Raw genomic sequence first — 20,684 nt, 5'->3', positions numbered from 1 at the left:
AAACAGGTCCACGCCTCTTATGAGCAGCACAGCGGAGATGCCAATTTTATGGTGACTCAGTGGCAAGGAAAAACTCCCTTTAAGAGGAAGAAACCTTGGAAGGAACCAAGACTCAGTCCGAGGAACCCATCCTACTCGGGTTGAACTGCTTAGTACAAACAAGTAACAAACAACAAACAAACAACAGAACAAAACAACAGAACAGAGAATTAATGTGAACTTTAGCTAAAATAAAAGGTAATAATTTATGAATATAAAAATGTGATATGCAACTATAGAGCTATGGCTAATATAGAAACAGATACTGAGTGTGTTAATGTTGATCAGTGCAGGGTTGCAGAGCCAGAGTACAACACAGCGGGCAGTGGAGAGCCAGGCTGGGAACAACAGGAACAGGGTATCTTCATACATGTAAAAGAGATAACAGAGAGAAAACAGAAAAGAAAGAAAGGAAAAAAGCAGGAGATAGAAAGGTTGTGTAATAATTCTGATGAGTAGAACTTGTGTGGGGTGTTCCATTTAAAATTTCCTACTTGAAACTAGAAAACCCCAACACTCCAGTTGAAATGGAATTCAGCATAACTTTTAATCACCCTTTTTACCTGTACTTATACACACTTTTATGTATTTAAACAACTGAAACAAACTCCTCTCATCTGAGAGAAAGGAATTTAGTGCATGTCTTTTGTTTAGTCTTGCTGTCCTCCCTGTACTCTCTTGAAACAATGTTTTAACTAAAGAGTTTGTAGTATGTTGGCTGGTTAGCTTTTGCCCAGCATCTGCTTGCGTAACTACTGGTTGGTCCTTTAGACCATTTTACCCAATTACTGTACATGGTATACAGCATATCAGACAACAAATATTATTATATTTTTTCAATATTGTACACCCCTATTTAAAACATGGGTGAAGTAATTCTCTCTAATTCTTGTGTTCATGCGTTTGTAAAAAAAAAATAGCCTCTGTTGAATTACCAGTACCATCTAATATCTACTTTGTTTCTAAGCCAAAACCTGTCTGGGTCATTTTTGGTAATTACATGTTTCCACAGACCTTGGACCCTCTAAAATTGCCTTGGACAACCCCTTGAGTCCCTAAATCACCACTGGTTTTATTTGGAAAAAAATATTCTGAAGATCAAAACATAACAGCGTAGTTACAACCAACATAGTTTACAACCTGTACACATTTTAAAGCTTCAGAAGTAGAATATATGAGTAAATAACTGATGTAACTGTTCTTTTGCGATTTTACTAAGATGTCATGCAGCATTAGGTATTCAGAACGCATCACTGTGGTTACACAAAGGCAAAGCCTGCAGAATTCTGAATATTTTATATTCTTCTTTATATGATCTCCTTGTCTTTGGGCGATTTTGTAACTGTTTTTGGAGGCTGTGTCTTGTTTTCTTATTAATATTGGAACTGTGTGTTTATGTGACTGTGGCTGGATACTGTGCCTCACTGCTTTGCAAATGGCATCTGAGTCCCAGAAACACTTTCATTTCCTCCCGCCTGTCACCGAAGATGTAGAGTAGGCCGTTGGGGGAAAAAACAAATTAAATAAGAGGAAATTATTTCTCTTTTCAGCTGACAAGCTTATTGGGGTTTGAAAACGTATTTGGATTTCTCATTACTCGCCACATCTGAGTGAGTGTGTTTGCTTGAGCGTGAGTGTGTGTAATGCATTCCACAACAATTAGTCTTCCTGTCTTACTCAGCTCTTATTAATTTAGAGTCACCGAGAGTGAGAATACGGGCTAAACTGTCCGGTCAGATCACTCCGGATTGATGTGGCGTGAAGTATTTCCGAAGCAGCTGTAGTTGCAGAGCAGTTAGGTCATATTCCCACATCTCATGTTTTGTTTCTTTACAGCTCACGGAGGCTGTTGCTCCACTCAGCAAGTTCCATGACCCAGAAAAGAAATCCTTTCGCTTTCTGACTCCACTAGATTTAACACGCCGCGCTCGCTTTCCTTCAGCGGGCCGGGCCGTCCCACGAGGAGCGCGTTGTGACAACAATGGATAGTGCTGCTAAGTATAGCGGAACCGAGGGGATAGGGAGGGCTTAAAACAGCCATCAGCCCCTCCGAACACTGCGGCCCGCTCATTCATAACCATGACAGCCACGCTTTGAAGCATAACATGAAAGTACATCCCAAAAACCGCTCTTACGTTAATAAGCATTTTGTGTTCATGCATAATAATGTGTAACGCTGTGTTTAATACTTGGAGAACGTGGAGGATCACGCTGTGTAACCTGTCACAGAGATTAATGGACACATGTTCCACCATTAAGATTCTCATGTCTTGCTTTATTTTCATTTAATTACATGTTAACATCGGGGTGATGTGTGTAAAAAGTGGGGGCGCCCTGAGTGGAGCTCATATATGTGAGAGAGGATGTTATTATCACTGATTCAGTGTCTGTTCTTCTCTCATTACAAAATACAGGAGGAGCTCGTTCATTTAACATAATGCAATTGCACTTGTGGGCTTAATGTAATTTGGACGGCAGGCAATTTGTCTTTCTGTTTATCTCTCTCTCTCTTTGTCTCTATCTAACTCTGCATCTGTCTATCCCTCATCTATTTGTGCATTAATTCATTTATTCATCTTGCCATCCCTATCTTCAATCCATTCCTTCAACCATCAATCCACCATCCATCTGTCTGTCTATATGTATCTATCCATCTGTCTATCTCTGTTCATCTATCAGTCCCTTGCATTCATCTACCCATCCATCCATCCATCCATCCTTCTAATTATCTCTCTCTCTTTATGTCCATCCATTAGTCCATCCATCCATCCATCCATCTGTCTGTACCTACCCATCTAGCTACTTCTGTTATGCATCCATCTCAGTATCTATTTGTATGTTTCTGTCTCACTATTTTTACATTAATTCATATGTCTGTCCATCCAACTTTATTCTACTTTAGTCTATCCTTCTGTCTATCAAAATATCAACCCATCTATCTGCCCACCCATCCATCCATCCATCCATCCATCCATTCATCTGTCTATACATACCCATCTAGCTATTTTTATTATGCATTCATCTCAGTATCCTTTTGTATGTTTCTTTCTCACTATTTTTATATTAATCCATCTATGTCCACCTATCTATGTCTGTCCATCCAACTTTATTCTCGCTTGGTCTATCTTTCTGTCTATCAACCTATCCACTCATCCATCTGCCCACCCATCCATCCATTTATTCATCCATTTATCCATCCATCCATCCATCCATCCATGAATTCTCACACTCTCTTATTTCCTTCTTCTTGACTCTGTCTGTCTCTCTCCCTCTCTCTCAAGCTTTCTTTGTCTGTCTTTGTCACTGTCTCTCATTCTCTGTCACTCTCACTCTGTCTCTCTCTCCCTCTTTCTGCCTTCCTGTCTGTCTTTCCCCTATTGTGCTGTGTTAAATATTAATGTTCATATAAAACAGTGTTTGAAGAGTTGAAGGTCTTTAAGCTGTTTTGACAGAGAGTAACAGGCTGACCTGTAAATGGCTGGGAAACGTATTCACTGCCTTTACATGCTTTTACCCAGTCAATCTTCACAAGCCAAGCCGCTGCTTTCAGAGGCTGAGAGAGAGGCAGCTGTGAAAGAGAAGCTTTGAAGTAAAAAGCTAAAAAACGTGGCACCTTAGAGGACTCTCTTCTCTTTGTACTTGTGTGCTGAAGATTTAGTAACATTTTATTTCTATACTTTCTCTTTCAAAAGGCTGATCAGTGCTATTTGTATGTCTTCTTACTTTTTTAAAGGAAAGTTGAGGTGTTTAATGACTCTACAGTTCTATACTGTTGTAGTAGTGGGATTGAAGTTTGTGGAAGTATAGGGCTTGGGATTGTTACATTTATTTTTTTAGCTGTCTTTTCCTTTCCCTCTGCAATATATTTCTCCATTCCTAGGCCCATTTAATAATTCCGTATGTGTTCAAGAGCTGTGAACATATGCATAAAACATGGAGGCCAAAGGTGAGAGTGAGAGAGAGTGAGCGAGAGCGAGAGCGAGAGGAAGACACCGCTAGGTGTTATTGATGGAATCGATGTGTCAAATTGAGCTAGGTAATGCATTGCACCTGTCAGAGCAGATAAAGAATATTTTTATTGTTCAGTTGTGTCACCATTTCTCAGAGAGGCTTGACAGGCCTGGATGTGTTCTGCAGAAACTCTTGCAAATGAGCTCTGATTTCTAAATAAAAGACCTGACAGGTTATTCTGGGATATGCATACATTGTGAGGCACTGTGGCATGTTATGAAGGAAATAATAGGTATTATTTCTCTAAGAAATAAGTCTTGAATACTTAGGTATTCATTTACAAATGGCATTGATCATATTTATCTTAACTAATTAACAGTTAATTGACAGTGATTATCAATACTTAGTTACAAACCTTTTGGTTTGTGAGATTCTTGATCTTACATTAGTGATGCAACAAAATTTAAATTCTAAGGTGAAATTGAACAAAGCGGTATCAAAATTAAAATTTTAAATTTGTAGCATTTTAATATTCTAAAAGACATACCAACAAAGTACACACAGTGTTATTCTTATCATGAATTTAATTCAGTAGTGCTTTTGTCATGATACATTTAGCTACCAATTTTAGCAATTTTAGTCGTAAATTTACTTTAGCATGCTACTTCATCATGCTACTCAAGTAACAGGTGAGTCAAACATGGTAAACTCCTTCTGGGTGTGATAATTAATGTAGAACACTTTATTTCAATTTATTTAATTGGCTGCTAAAAATCCTACGTTAAGTGGTATAAATTATGCTGTTTTTGCCCTTTTTGGACGGATTTTTTCAGTTGCCAAATATTTAATGCATCACTAGTCATCCTTAGCCACTACATGCATTATCCATTATGTATCAGAATGTGCTGCCACATAAATTAATCCATTCATTAACCCATTCTTCTACCAGTGAAATCAAAATAAAAGCATGATGTTTCCACCTTCATGCTTAACAGCTCAAGAATTCTTTCTTTTCATGAAATTCAGCACTTTTTCTTCTCCAAACTACCATTGTTTTTTGTCGGTTTGAACTCCTTCAGTCCATAGGACTTGATTCCAAAAGGCAGGATGCACGATTTTATTGTATAGAAAATAAAAAAATAAAAACAAATAAAGCACATTTGATGCTGAATCTCTTCCAGGCTGCATGCGCCCCTTCCACAGGGTAGAGGGGATCCGTGAGTGGTTTGATGATTATGGAAAAGATGTAAATCATATGCTGTGACCTTTGCAGTCACAAGATCTCAACTCATTTGAACACCTGTGTGATATTTCATGCAGATGTGTTGGACAGCACTCCCTTCCACCATCATCAGATCACCAGTACAGGGAATATGTTTTGAAAGGATGGTGATCTGTCCCTCCTATAGAGTTAAAGAGACTGGCACTGAAGCAGTTCTTAGGGTACTAATTTGTGTTGGTTTAATGTGCTTCAACTGAGCTAAAGTTTTTGTCATTTGGTCTCTGATTGCTTGTTATAGTTGTTATATTGGTCAACAGTGTTGGTCACGTTACTTTGAAAAAGTAATTAGTTATAGTTACTCGTTACTTCTCCAAAAAAGTAACTGAGTTACTAACGGAGTTACTCCACTATAAAAGTAATTAGTTACCAGTAAAAGTAACTATCGCGTTACTTTTTATTATTCGCCCGTCAAAAAAAGGAAATCAATTATGCATTTACTATTATTATTAGAAAAATAACAAACGAAAATAAACCCAAAATGTTGACAAAAATATAATCTAACGAATTTCAAAAAAACAAAACGAAATTCTCCACAGAACCAAAGAAAATGAACTTGTAATACTGAAAAAAACTGAAAAAAATGAAAAACGCGTCTGGGGATGAAATTAAACAAACCAAGCCACACTCAAAGGAAATATGTATATATAAACAAAACAAAATAACGGACAAAAACAACAATCTAATGACCGTTAAAATGGTATTAATATAACAGCTTCACCAAAAGGGAATAGAGCTTAGATCGGGTGCAAAAAATCCGACCCGACCCAGCCCTAGCCCGTGCACGTTCTGCCCAAGCCTGAACCATGAACTGTCATTATGAGCCGGACCCGATCCGCCCCATAAACTGTCTGTTTTCGGGCTGATTGAATGAGCGAAATATAATCAGAATTATGTTAATTAACACTGTAACATAAAAGCATAGAACTATTATTTAATTTAAATGATTTTTAAGAACAGCTACACACAATGCTGCAAGTCAAACGCGGAGGCGTTCACGTGCGCCCAGAGCTACGTGATTACATTTTTCATTATTATTATAGTTTAATTTTATGTTGTTTTTATTTTTTCTGTTCAGTAAGTTTTTAGGGTGGGCTTGCTAGCGCGAGCGCTTTACACAAGAACTAACGGACCACGAGTGCCGCGCGCTCGGCACAACACCGCCCGCTGTACAACTCCGCTGTACAACAGCGCTTATAAATAAATTAAACACGAAAATGAGGGTATTCTATCAGTAATTTCAGTTCGTTTTAGTTAGTTTTATAAACACAAAATACAGTTCGAGATAGTTACGTTTTTTCCTTTTAATTACCTTTTTTATTAGTTTATTAGTTTTTCACTTTCAGTTTTCGCTATTTCGTTCGCTGTAGTGAACAATAATAATTGGTTACTTAGCAACATTGTGATTATCACATCAAAGCTTTATATACAATAAAAAATAGGAGCTATTAGGAGCTTTCTCTACAAGAGAAAGCAGCAGCACCACAAAAACCGGAGCAGCTAAAAAGAGCTTAAAGTCCTTAATTCGGAACTTGGGCTGTCCACGGCAATCACTGAATTAATTAGAGCACGCAAATCGTCACAATTGTGCCTCACTTCACCACGCCAAACCACAGGCACAGCGGCCAGAAGCTCAAGTTCACCGGACAGAGGAGGGGTTAACCAGGGCAAAGCGAAGTAAAAAAAAGTGCGGCTAAAGTAACGTGCAGTAACGGGGTGTCGGAAATGGTAACGGCGTTATAGTTACAGTCAGAGTAATTAGTTAGATTACTCGTTACTGAAAAAAGTAACGGCGTTAGTAACGCCGTTAGTTTTAACGCCGTTACTCCCAACACTGTTGGTCAATAAATCGTTTGATACTGTATATACTGAATGTAATTGAATGTTTTAGCCCTAATTACAGCATTGAATTAAAGTTATATCAGCAGTGCTATGATTAAGTTTCCATTTGTTCCGGATTTCAGCCTGCTAATAGCTTTTACGGTCGGCCTCCTGGCCATGACTGGTGAATATGAGTTCTTGTGTGAGTTGAATAACGGATTCCTCAGCTGCTTTTCTCTGGCAGGGTCATGGATAAGTGTTGGTTGTTGGTATTCTGCACACACTGACTCAGTGCTGTCAGGAGAAATGAAAGCTTCTGTGAAGTTTTTTAAAAAGTCAATAGTTAAAAGCCAGTCACAGGCGATTGGAAATGGGTTCAGGTGGGGAAGTCTTGTTATCACATTCACTTTCTTCGTCTCTAACAGTCAGTCAAGTGTGTGGACGTTACAGCTGGCAGCGTTTAGCGTGCAGTAGAGACTGGTTCATGGTTCTGTGAAAAGAGGACGGATCGATCAGCCTGAGCCGACGGCTCTCCTGCCACCCAGTCCCTCTTTGGGGAAGATAAGCAGGTGTGTTGTGCAGCTGGCTTCAGATCAGTTAACGTAGTGTCAGCATTGTCCCAGTGGTAGCAAAATACACACACAATATGGTGCTTCCAGATTTGAAATTCTTGTGCTGTCGAGGTGGGTAGTAAATACCTTTACTCAAACATGTTTTTGATGGATTTTAATGGATTTCTTCAGATCATTATATTTTTCTAGGGATGTCCTGATAAGGCTATTTTGCCCAATCTGGGTCTATTGTTCTATATTTAGACTGTTAGCACAGATCAGATTTTTGGCATATCTAGACTGTATCCAGATTGACATTTTGGTTGTTTGAACAGACAGAAACCACATGAAATCAGATTTTTGCTAATTCAATCAAAACCACATTTGACTGTGGTTAGAATTGCATTTAAAAATCAAAATATGTTTTATATTTTAGATTCTTCAAAGTAGCACCTCTTGCTTAGATGACAGTTTTGCACATCTTGGCTGGATTTTCTCAGTCAGCTTTATGAGGTAGAGGCACCTGGAATTCAGGCTTTCAGTTAACAGCTGTGCTAAACTTGTCAAGAGTTAATCATTTGAATTTCTGGCCCTTTTAATGTGTTTGAGAGCATCAGTTGTGTTGTAAAGAGGTAAAGTTTGAGTAATGTTCTAATCCATATTATGGCAAGAACTACTCAACACATACTTAACAAGTAAAGACAAAAAATACTTTAAGAAATGAAGGTTAGTCAACCTGAAAAATACCAAGAACTTTGAAAGTATACTCAAGTGCAGTCAAAGAGACCATCAGAAATGTTTTCATGAAATTAGCTCTCTTCAGAAACACTCCAGGAAAGGAAGAGGAAGAGCCACCTCTGTCGCACAGGATAAGTTAATTAGAATTACCAGCCACAAAAAACTGCAAGTTAACAGCACCCCAGATAAGAGCCACCTAAATGCTTCACAGAGTATTTTAAGTTACTACATGATTCTTTATGTGTTCCTTCATAGTCTGTGTGACTTAAGTTGAAAAATAATAATGTAATAATGAAATTGCATTACAAATGTAGAAATGTGGGACTTTTATATTTTTGCTAGGCTACGTTTACTTCTGTTTAAGACACTATCTAATTAAAGTAGCCTAAGACTACATCTACCTGAGTATGCTTTTATGCTGCTTTACTCACCTCCGGCTAGACTGCTGACTGGCAGGGTTTCATTGCTTTCGCTTGCCAGAATGTCATCATTAGCCACCCAGCAGTGTGTGCACTGGCAACATCCTTTGTACCCAATCAGTAAAACAGCAGGACAGAGCTCTACTTTTGAAACACTTGACCTTTTAGCGTCCCATTTAATCTGTGGTTAGGGCTGAGAAGCAGGTTTTCATAATGAATGTTTGAGAGTGAAACACCTCCAGCAGGAGCCTAATGCTCTGGACCGGGCTCTGTTCATTAGCATTTTGGTGATAACTGTTTGGAATTAATTACTCGCTCTTTGGTGTCTATTATCCACCCAGAGAGACGTGGCTCAATGTCCATCCATCTGCCTGTCAGAAAAATGAAACAAAAACAATGAGCGCACTAATAAGAATATAAAATTTTCACACTGCTGCTGCTGCTGTGAATGAGTCTAGTTAAACATCTCTGCCCTCTTAATAGGGTGCCCATATGCTCAGCCACACACTCCAGCCACAGCAAATTAGGCTGTGATCATTTATCACAGTTCTGATGATGTTTATTTTGATGCTGTGAACCCCTGAAAAGGGCCAAATAAGGTTGTGGACAATTTGAAGGCACCTTAGTTTCCAGATGTTTCCAATTTCATGGTGTTAAAGCTGATGTCTGTAAACTTTGGGAATTTGGGGGATTTAGGGCTCTCTCTGCTGAGAATGGGTAATTGCGCCGAGCATTTGGACGAATCATTTTAAACTGGGTGGGTGTGATGTGGTCTCCTTTCAGAGCAGATGAGTCCGATTCCAGGTTATGTTCAGTAAGAGAGAGAGAGAGAGAGAGCACACTTAGTCAGAATCTTCACTTCGGTTTACACAATTTGGTTTACAATGAGTACATGAGCTACTGAGCTCTGAGTTTCCCCTTCTGAAGTCTCCATTGCTCCACCAGCTGCTCGCATTCAGTAAAACTGAGCCGGATCCTCTTTTAGAGGCTGTACATGTGATGTAAGTAAGTAAAGACGTGTGACGTGGCCAGAAGAACTCCCTCGAAAAGCGACCTAACATCCCAATTTTTAGAATGAATATATTAGGTTTAGCAGGGATGGTTGTTCCAGCATATTAGTACCATTAAACACAATATTTTGTCCCTTCTCCGCTCAGAAATGCATCTGCCTTCAGCTTAGATACAAAATAATACGGACTGCTACTTTAACTAACATTAGAATTGCCATTAGCATTGGTATTGGTGGTTTGATGATTAGTCCTTTCACCACCAGCGCTGGGATCTTGGGCTCAATTCCCTATCTGGGTGGAGTTTTCATATTCTACCTGTGTCCATGTGGGTTTCCTCTCACAGTCCAAAAACATGGAGTGTGTGTGTTGTATATAGTGCCCAATGTATAGATGTATATTGTGTAGGCGTGTTAATTTTAACAGCTCCATTATGCAAGAATGAGGACATTTGTCCACACATATCCTTTTTTTTAACAGAAAGTTACCACACATAGACACAAATGCTTGCTTGAACATGGGACAATAGTACCTCACAAAGAAAGACATTAAATCAAGGCAATTACAAAACTGTTTTAACATTTTAAATTTTAATATCAAATCACACACTCCTTAAGTAGTGCACTCTGTAGTAAGTCATGAAGCTACAGATTTGTAATAGAACTGCATTTACCTTTATTCATATGTAATGAATGTAAGCCTAAAACCAAGCTATCTTTAAGTACTATAAGTTTTTATACTTTATGTAGTTCTGTTTTTCCTGTCCACACGGGAAGACTATAAAGGTGTTTGTTTTTCTACACTTTAGAGATCATTTTTTAAAAGCTCAGTTTTAAGGACCCAAGGATTGCGCTTTCGTCTAGATAAACGGTAAAAAAAAATATCTGTAAAAGTGTGGAAGTAGCCTTAGGTCAAGATTAGAGTCTGGAGCAGAAGCTAAAATTCATTAGAATGGATCAGCAAAATACAGGCCATCCTTTTTCCAACCCTAAAGCTCTGAGTGTACCCAATAATATTCCAAACTGTGCTTTTAGGCGTCATTTTGAGCACCCCCCTATTATCTGTAAACTGATGAGACCTCTTTGCTGAGCGTAACTCTCTGTATCCTCTTAGAAGGTTTAAGCCTGTAAGTGAGGTGTTTATCTGTGTTAGAGGAGGTGAAAATCATACGCCGTTGTTTTTGTCTGGGGTGAATTGCTTGAGAGATTGCTAAATCACTGCTGGGCCAGGCAGCGCCTCAAATGGTGAGTCATTTTAATCCATTCTGTAGCCTGCAGTTTAGTGCTCCTGCATGGTAGATTAATGTAGCTGTAGCACTACTGCATGCTAGATTAAGCCGCTATATGACTATGAAGGACTTGGATATCAAATGAATATATTTTTATTATTGGCTCCAAATGTATGTCTGGAAAATAGTGTGGGTCATTTCCATCCAAACTGTGTTATAAGCTGCCATGCAAAATGAATATTAGATTAGCTTCTGGAAATGATGCCATGAACTGGCGTAAACAGTTTTGCAGATTGCAGTTTTGCCGTTCAGGAGCTGTTTGGGAAGTGAACCATTTCAGTGTAACTGCTTCTCTCCTCGGGTCATGCTCTTCTGGTCAGGCTGCAGCTGCTCCCCTTTCAGGCCTGAGTGGAGAGGTTCTTAACGAGGTCTGTTCTATGTAGGAACTGTTCCTGTGATTGTAATCAACAGGGACTGGTAGAGTAGAGGTCATCAGTCCTGCTCCTGACGCATCGTTGTCCAGTACAGTGCGGTGAATGCCCTGCTCAAATGCACCTGATTCAACTCGCCGGGTTTAGCAGGGAAATGTCAGAACTGCAGGCCTACAGGACTGGAAGTGATGCTAAAGATCTCAAGGCCAGTTTTAGTTCTCAGAGCTGCAGTGTGAGGGGTGGAGTGGGTCTCTAGGTACTCTAGATTGCAGCAGTGAGGAAAGTAGGTCTCATCAGGAGATCAGGGAGCTGGAAGTCTGAATGCTCTGCCTCCTGCTGGACTGAAGCTTTCCCGTGTATAAAGGCTGAAAGATGAGCTGGAATAATCTGAGGCACTGTGGTAGTTTCTGAAATTTCAGAGACCAATAGAGAAGAATGATGAATCAATGCAAGAGCAATTACTCATTGATATTATTAATATTAATCATTAATATTAAGACTACTAGGAGTAAGTCATAATATGGGAATCAAACTTGTAGTGATTAAATTGTAGGATTTGAGCTTAGTTGAGTAGTTGGTGACATTTCATGATGTGCTTTGTTTTCTAGAACAGCAGACTGTGCACTTATAAATGCTATATTTTTTTGTTGTACTGTGTAAAGTGTGAATTTAGAAAACTGATTTACAACTAGTTCACAACGAGTTCAGAACAATACACTGTTAATTAAAATTATAAGGTTTTCTCCAAAATATTCATAATAAACATAGGAATTAAACTCCTTTGTTAATTCAAGAGTATTCTGTCCTATTTGTGACTCACTGCTTAACTTAAAGTTCATGTGCAGTTCTACCTCAAAAAAAGACAGAAGCTGCTAAATGTTCTATGAAAAAAATGAAGTCTACTAGCTCGCATTATTTAGCTGGAATGTCCCATGCATGAACATAAATTTCAGCTTTATGTTTCATGATGTACTGGGTAGAGTTACAGCCTCCCACTATGAACATCCTTAGTTCAAGTGCAAGGAAAAATTCCATATGCGCAGTCAGTATGCCAATTTTCTCTACTGACACATGAATGGTTAACTGTGTGCCTAAAAATAGGCTTGGACACCAGTAATTTAAATACTAATTGATTATTAATTCATGTTAATATAGACTGAATTAATGGTGATTGGGACATAAAGTCAAAAAGGACCATTTATCTATACGGGGTTTATTTTCTTGTGAAGGGACGAAACAAAAACAAAATATTTTTTCTTAGGCCTAGATGTGAAACCACAAAATCAAAGCAAGAATCTACAGTATTAAAGAATTTTTTGCCTCATCATTTGTTTGCTTAATTTGCTCTATTAATTGCAATCCCCTTAATTCATCCTATGTAAATCAGAGGTGTAGAAAACTAAGAACTACGTAAAACTTGAACAACTACAATTATATTGCAAACAATTTTGGGGAGTGCAGCCTAGATCAAAAGTGAATAGTGAATGTTAACTGAATGCACTAAATACAATATAAGAAAATACTGCACATACTTTTACTATTATAATATACAACTAACAGTGTTAAGATATTGATCAGCATTTGTTTTGCTTCATTACCTGCTCATGTGTTTTAGCAATATATAATATATCTATTGAAATTAGCCCTGCTCTATTATAAATACTATTATAAATCTAATATGAAATCTGTGTAGTTAGTAAAGCATGAACTAACCCCACCAGACCTGTATAAGGATAAGTGGTAGGAGAAGATACATCCATTGAGAGAGAGGGACGAATGGCCATACTAGACTTTACCAGACAAAAAAGAAACATAGAATAGGAAACGGAAAAAAGACAGACATAGAGAGATAGAACCATTTGAAAACGTAAAAAAGGGAAAAGAGCTCCGAGAAACAAGAGCAGACAGCTCGTGATTGGGCAGGGAAAAGAGGGAGAGGAGAGGAACAGAGTGGAGGAGGAGGAGAAGGAGGAGGAGGAGGTAAAGAACAACAGGAGAGTTGAGGAGAGAAAGAGAGAGTGTGAGGAAGGGGTGGTCCCTGAGTGAAGAGATGAGAGGGAAAAGAGCAGAACGAGAGAGGAAGACTGAGTAATGGGTTTGAGAAAGTACGAGAGGCAGAAAACACACCGCTCTCTGACTCACGCCGCGGCTCTGCCTGTCTGCTCCTGCGAGATGAGAAGAGGAAGGAGGCAATTAGCTGCTGTGTTTTTGCGGTAGTAATAGATTTCCTGCTGTCGCTCCTGCTCTAATGCAGTGAAGAGGCCATCTGCCTGGCCTTAATGAGGAGACCTGAGCTATCACCACCAATCCAATCCACTCTGATCGCTCTCCCCCTCTATCTCTCTCTCTCTCTCTCTCTCTCTCTGTAAATGGTTGTTTTGTCTTGTTTTACTGGCACAAGAGGTTTGAAGGATCCTCTTAGTGAGTTTAAACCTCATAAAACACTTTACTCTCGTTTAACCTTACAAAAACAAATTTCCATGACACTCTTCAGAGAAGGAGCCACTGTGCAGCACATCTTTCTGCCACCTTGCTCTGATTGGATTTAATGTTTCTAACAGAGGCTAGCCAGACAAATCTGAGCTGAATAGACCCAGTGTAGGGCTGAAACATAGTTTAAGGTTTTTTCATGACTTTCCTTCTTTGATCTGTGCCTAAATTGCAGGTGGTAAAAGTGCCTCAGACCAAGGAATAAAATTGTTTTACAGTCTAGGCCTGTAGGCTCTGGTGATAATTACATTATTGATGTATCACACAGCATTAAATATTTTTGCAGACTTCTGTATTGCCCCTTTTGTTTTTTTCAGCAAAGGGTTTTAGGCTGTCAGAACTGCAGTGTTGGATTTTGCTGGTTTTCTAATTAAAACTCAGCCAGAGCTACTGTAAAATGTATTAAATTAACTTATCTTTACTAAAAGCAGATTTAGAGCTGGGCGATATGGCCCAAAAAAAATTCTTCGATTTAAAAAAAAAAAAATCAGATTTTCGATTAATTTTTTTTTTCCCTACTAAAATCTCCTGAAAGTCGCTAAATGACGTCATCGACTAGTTTGAATAATACATGTTTTTGAAGCTGTAAAGGATTAACATTGTGAAAGAGAAAAAATGAGTAAAAAAACACTCTAAATATGTTAGAAATGATACAAATGAACTCCACTGCTTTTTAAATAGGCAGTCACGTCTCAAAATAACTTTATTTTTACGTAAATTACATAAATCAGTTTTTTGCCCTGTTGTTAAATGTTATTATAAGAGCAGTTTTTTTATTTTATTAACATTTTTTTTGCTTTCTTAAGTTTTCTTTATTTTCAAACCTGTTACAGACAAATTGTTGAATAGCTTTTTACAAAGAGGCAGACACTGTGGAGGAGGTGAGTGACTGACTGAGACTGTGTGAGTTAAATTCAGTGAGTTTGTTTTTGTGTCACACTGAAGACACTTTTATATTTATATTTCTGCTCTGTAAATATGGGGTAGGGCGCGGGAGAGAGGGGCGGGGCTAAGCTCAGGGTTTATAAGTTCATAAGTTTATCTATTTTTTGTGTGATTGATTTGAAATTATTTATGACTTAAAAACAGCTATTTTTTCTAAATAGTTAAGAGTTCTGTGATCCAAAGTGAATCAGTAAACAAAAGTGGGTTAATATGAAAAAGCTAGTCTGCACCAGTATGCCAACTTTGTGTATTATATTTTTGTTTAAACATTTATTAATTACTTAATTAATTTTCCAATTCCAATGTCTGAACACTCATAACTATTTGAAGTACATTGTGCTTCAAAATAGTGTAATTACAATATTTTACTATTGTATTTCCACTATATAAAATGGCCCTAAAATGACTAATGATTAATTTTATCAGTAGTTTTAATCATCGCAACAGTTTTTGGGACAATTTATCATTCAAAATAAAACAGTTTGATGACCGGCCTATTCCTGTCATAAAAATGGTGACAAATTAAAAACACTTCTTTTTTTTTATTCAGACTTTCAGACATATTACATGAAGTGAAGCAGACTATAATCTCTTAGTAAACAATAGAAAAAGACGAAAGAATTAAGTAAAAACAAGTGAAGAAAATGACATTTTTCATGATAAACAAGTCTATTGAAAAGGATTCATACAAACAGCGGAGGAGTCTGCCTCTGTTTTACTCTACTCTGTATCTCAGGTTACCAGCCAGCTCTGTAGCCAGTCAGGGATTGATCCAGTACTGTTCACACACACACACAAACACACACACACACACACAGGCGTGTGTGAAATACGATAGTGTGGATTGTTTGCTACAGTGAATCTGCAGTGTGCTCTGACTATACTGTATAGTTTCTGTTCTGTTCAGTGAGCTCCACTGAGTGTGTGAGAAAGTCGTTCAGACATCAAGGAAAAAGCTAGGCTGAGAAGTGCTTGAATACCCAGAACCTGCAGATGACTTGAAAGAGCAGGAGACAAAGTGACTAAAGGGAAGAAAGGAAATGAAAATATGAGACAAATATGAAAAATGAAAATAAGAAGTCCTCTAAGGAGAGAGAGGAGGTTATTAAACAAGCCTCGTGTGTGGAAGAAGCTTGAGTTGGAGGTTCCTGAGAACGCCGCCAAATAATAAATCATGCAGGTTGTGTGTAAGGATTTTCAGCCCTTATGTTCACTGTTATTATGTAACTGTTTGACAATCGTCTCTGTTGTTTTCATGCCAGAGACGCAACCCACAACGGACTCGCTTTTAAAGACACGCTGCTGTAAAGCTTCAGTTGTTGTTTTTCTGCGCTGTTAGCCTGTGTGGAGAAGATGTCATGTTAGATCTGAAGGGAACCGACCTTCAGCCCTGTCAGTTTAGTTCCAAGCAAAATAGCGGGTGTAAAAGGTGTCCTAAACCAACAGATTCAAATCAAAAGAGATGTGATATGAAGTGATATGGGTTCAGATCCACTAAATCATGGTTCAGTTTCTTTGCAGTGTGAAAACATTTTGTTAGTTGCTCAGACTCTAAGAAGTTGAGGAAGCCAAACATTACACAAAAAAACAATAAAAGAAGAAAAAGATACAATGTTGTCTGAGGCAGTATGGGTACATTTGATTATTTATAAGCAGAAATGAAAAATATTCTGTATTTATTCTGTAGTGTGAGCTCAAAAGGAGGCAGAATTCAGCACAAAACCTAGAAACAAAACTGTTCAACTGACAACATGTCAATCATGTCAATTCAATCCTCTTAATTTCAGAAGAAACAATGAAATAGCAGATGGAACATTGCTTTAATCCATATAATGTGCATCATTGCTTTTTTCATAGAAGCGCATAGTCTTCATTGCACTTTAATCAAGAGGATGTTGGATTCACGCCACGCCGAAATATAATCAGTGTCCAGTCACGGCCTTCTGCTGATCTTGGGGAATGGCTGTAGTCTGTCTCGGAAGCTCCTGGATGAAGTTGCCAGAAAACGCTGATCCAAGACCAGATTTGTAATCCAAGACCACATTTCAGCGTGGCACGATTCCAGTGCAGCCATTCTGGGAGTATAATGAAAACTGTAGCCTGGGGCTGAATGATACTAGAGAGAAAGTCAAAAGTGTAATATTTGTGGATTTTTGCAGTATGTGAGATTGGAAAAATGATTTACCTAGATATGCTGTTCATAAATTACACATTAATTATCACTTTAGCAAATTCAAGTTTAAATGTGTTTTTTTCTGGCTAGTGCTGCAGGATTCAGCCATATCATACTGACAGTAATGTTGCTAGATATTTTAATATGATTTAGAAATACCATCCTTTCGAAACACAGGAACCATTTCATGTTGAATAATAACATATTGAATTGCCTATGTGGTTAATTTTAAACTAATGCTGTTGTTTATTGGATAAAGTAAATGTCTTATTCCATCCAAACACCCACTCAAACACCTGTGATTGTACAATATGTTCACAGCAACAACAAAAAAACTATATCAGAGGCTCTATAACCGTTAAGTGCACACCTGGCACTAGGCACGATGCCAATAGATTTACTGTATGTGTATCTGCTCTTGAGAGTACTATTCTACTGGCAGTACGTCTCTGTAAGGACAAAACAAGCTGTGTGTGTATTTTTTTTTACATGTTTTTCAACATTGTGCGCTACACAAATTAGTAAATAGTTTAAAGTAGTATTTATTATTAGTATTATTTATATTTTTTGCACTATAAGGCACAACGTATTGTAAGGCACACTATCAAGGAATGTCTATTTTCTAGTCTATTTTCATGCATGAAGTAAAATGCTTTAAAACGCATTTTAAAATACACTAAAAGGGACTTCTAATACTATATAATATGGGTTGTGCAGGGGGGTAGCTTACTAAGTTAAGTAAAGCTAAGCTAAGTAAAAAAAAACTGTAAAAGAAAAACATTCTTTTAAAGTCAAAAGAGCACTGGATGTTAATCTACACAAACTTCTGTCCTGAAAACTGTTTATTTGGGTGAGTAAAGCGCTTCTATTTATTTACAGTAACCTTAGATTCCCGAATTTCTCAAGCACTAAGGCTAGACCATTAGCATTAGTGGCTAACTGCTAGCGTTTAGCGGCTAATGCCGCCTGACAGAGCTACACTGAGGAACCCTGATTGTTTTGGTAAGCCAGTGCGATATTACCTAATGGTTCATCCCGTGTAGCTTGTTTTAATGCGGGAAATGCAGGCTACAGTCTGATATCCTCACCTCTGAAGGGTGAAGGAGCTAGTGCGGTTAGTTTCAGCAGTGCTAGCCGTGTTAGCAGAAGGCTGCAGGCTGATAATACTCACCTCTGAATGGGGAAAAAGCAGTTAGCGGCTAATGCTAATGCTACGCTAGCCTTGGTGATGAAGAACTAAACTGAAACTCCTGTATAATGCTCTACTGGTAGAATTCATACATAATGACTATAAAACATACTGTCAAATTTTGGGAAAATTAAAGGATTTTAAGTGCGCCTTAGTGCAAAAAATACAGTACATATGTAAGTGAATTATATAAGTTAGATGTGGATTATACATAGATGTAAACTAGAACTCTGTCATGCCAAAAGTCACGGGACATTAAATGTTACCTCAGGGTACAGCTTGGGAACACCCACCCCTGTATATCTTGTTAGTGAGGTTGAACACTGGCCAGTGTGTTCATGGCAAGTTGATGTGAATTATTGTAATTAAATTGAGGCCTGATAGTGGGAGCTGGATAAATTGACATTTTATATTAAAAGTTCCTTCTCGATCCATAGGGTCACATGTGTACCAGTAATACATCATAGAAGGCATTCCCACCCACAGTTGACAGTGCATTGAGTGATAATGATCATGACTGACTGGTAAAATCTGGCAAAAAAGTTTTGGAGCTTCCATGGTACATGGCAAAAGTCATGGGACATGTCAGTGTGCCAGGTCAGTGTATATTAGAGTAGCAATGCATACATGTAACATTATCACTATAGTCCAGGCTGATACAGACTACGCTGTGAATTAATTTTACTGTTATTGGAGTATGCCACGTAATGTGTGTCGTATGCCAGTGCGTCGTCCCTGATTCATTTGTCCCAGCAATAAAAAGTCTGGGAGAAATGTTCAGTAGATTAAATATTTCAGGATCAATGTTCTCAGCTCTGACATTTAAATAAAGTGCAACAAAATGAAGAAATTTTGAATATAAAAAGCAATATAATTTCAAAATCCCAGTGGTGTCGATAACTCAAAAAGTCATTGCCGAAGTTCAGATTGAAAATCATGAAAAAAAGAAATGAGCAGCAGCCACAGGTCTCTCAGAGACTGGAGGCTAAATTGACACATTCCTAAGCTTTGAATAAAGAATAGAGGCTGGCGCAGAAAGAGCTTGTGATTGTGTTACATAACAGACTGCAGACGCTGTGGATAATGTGACAGTAGATTTATAATGCTTCTCTTAAGAGGACACTGATGATGTAATTGTTGGCACAGAAGGACGGATGCTTTAGAAAAAGGAGCGTGACTAAAGTTCTGCAGTTCTGCAGCTGTCTTACAGAGAAATCTGCTTATCTTCTGCAGATACACAGATACACACACGTGATCCTGGTTGTTTTGTACATGTAATCAGGAAACACTGGATTAATGCTGCTTAAGACGTCCTGACGTTCCTCACTCTGTGTGTGTGTGTGTGTGTTCTCTCTTCCGCAGGTGTGTATCGTGCAGAAGCGGGACACGGAGAAGATGTACGCCATGAAGTACATGAACAAGCAGCAGTGCATAGAGCGAGATGAGGTCCGAAACGTCTTTAGAGAGCTAGAGATCCTACAGGACATTGAACATGTTTTTTTAGTCAACCTCTGGTGACTATCCTGTGTTTTTCACTTCTTCCTTGTTTGTGTTCTGCACGCTGCACACGCTGCTTACTGTCCAATCAGAGCGCACCGCTTAATGCATGCCTGATTGATCACCCTTTACGACCATCGTATAACAACACTCAACATTTCTTTACATTTTCTTTCTCACTATCTCAGTGTCTCTCATTTTCAGATGTTTTATCTCTTTATATATTTGTCATTCACTTTTCTCTGTTTCGTAATTTATTACTCATTTCATTCTCTCCCTTTTTTATACCTTTCTCAATCTTTTTTCTTTCTCTCTCTTTCTTACTGTTTCTTTTCTCAGTTTTGCTCTTTTTGTCCCTCTGCCTTTTAAGTATCCTCTTTTTGTCTTCTCTTTCTCTTTCTGTCTTTTTCCTCTTCTCTCTCTCTCTCTTCTCTTTCTTGCCCTCTCTTCCTTCTCAATCTCTCTCATTGTCTTTCTTAACCTGTCTTCCTCTTTCTTTCACTTTTTCTCTTTCCTTTCTAACTTTTTTTTTTTTAAATCAGTCCTTTTCTTTTTCTCTTTCATGCTCTCTTTCTTAGTATCTTTCTTCCCTTTCTTACTTTCTTTTACTCTTTATTTTTATTCTTCTTCCTTTATTTTTATTCTTATTTCCTGTCTCGTGACCTTTTTTTCTTTCTCTACTCTTGTCTGTTTTCATAATACAGTGTGCTCCGTTTGCATGCCCTGTGTATTTTGAGAGTCCAGGTGTGTTGGCAGTGTTTGTGGTTTTGTGATTAGTAGGTGTGTGTGTGTGTCTGTAATGTGAGGACATACATTAGGAAAAGCATCAGTACAGATGATGTACACCACAGTTCTTCTTCACTCTTAAATCTAATATTCCTGTACATAAATATTACCCATATCAGCATCAATAATCCTACATCACT

At 38.1% G+C, this 20,684-nt stretch overlaps 1 protein-coding gene across 1 annotated transcript in view; it reads left to right on the top strand.

Moving 5' to 3' along the window:
* Positions 1-20,684, top strand: part of LOC103046448 (serine/threonine-protein kinase 32C) — a 119,985-nt gene that overhangs the window by 49,706 nt on the left and 49,595 nt on the right. The window contains exon 3 of the mRNA XM_015605671.3: positions 19,624-19,775. Within this exon, the coding sequence (XP_015461157.3) occupies positions 19,624-19,775 (152 nt within the window). The remainder of the gene's footprint in view (positions 1-19,623; positions 19,776-20,684) is intronic.

Source organism: Astyanax mexicanus, chromosome 7, assembly GCF_023375975.1.
Source record: "Astyanax mexicanus isolate ESR-SI-001 chromosome 7, AstMex3_surface, whole genome shotgun sequence".
NCBI classification, from domain to species: Eukaryota; Metazoa; Chordata; class Actinopteri; order Characiformes; family Acestrorhamphidae; genus Astyanax; species Astyanax mexicanus.
This window is presented reverse-complemented; position numbering and strand designations above follow the sequence as displayed.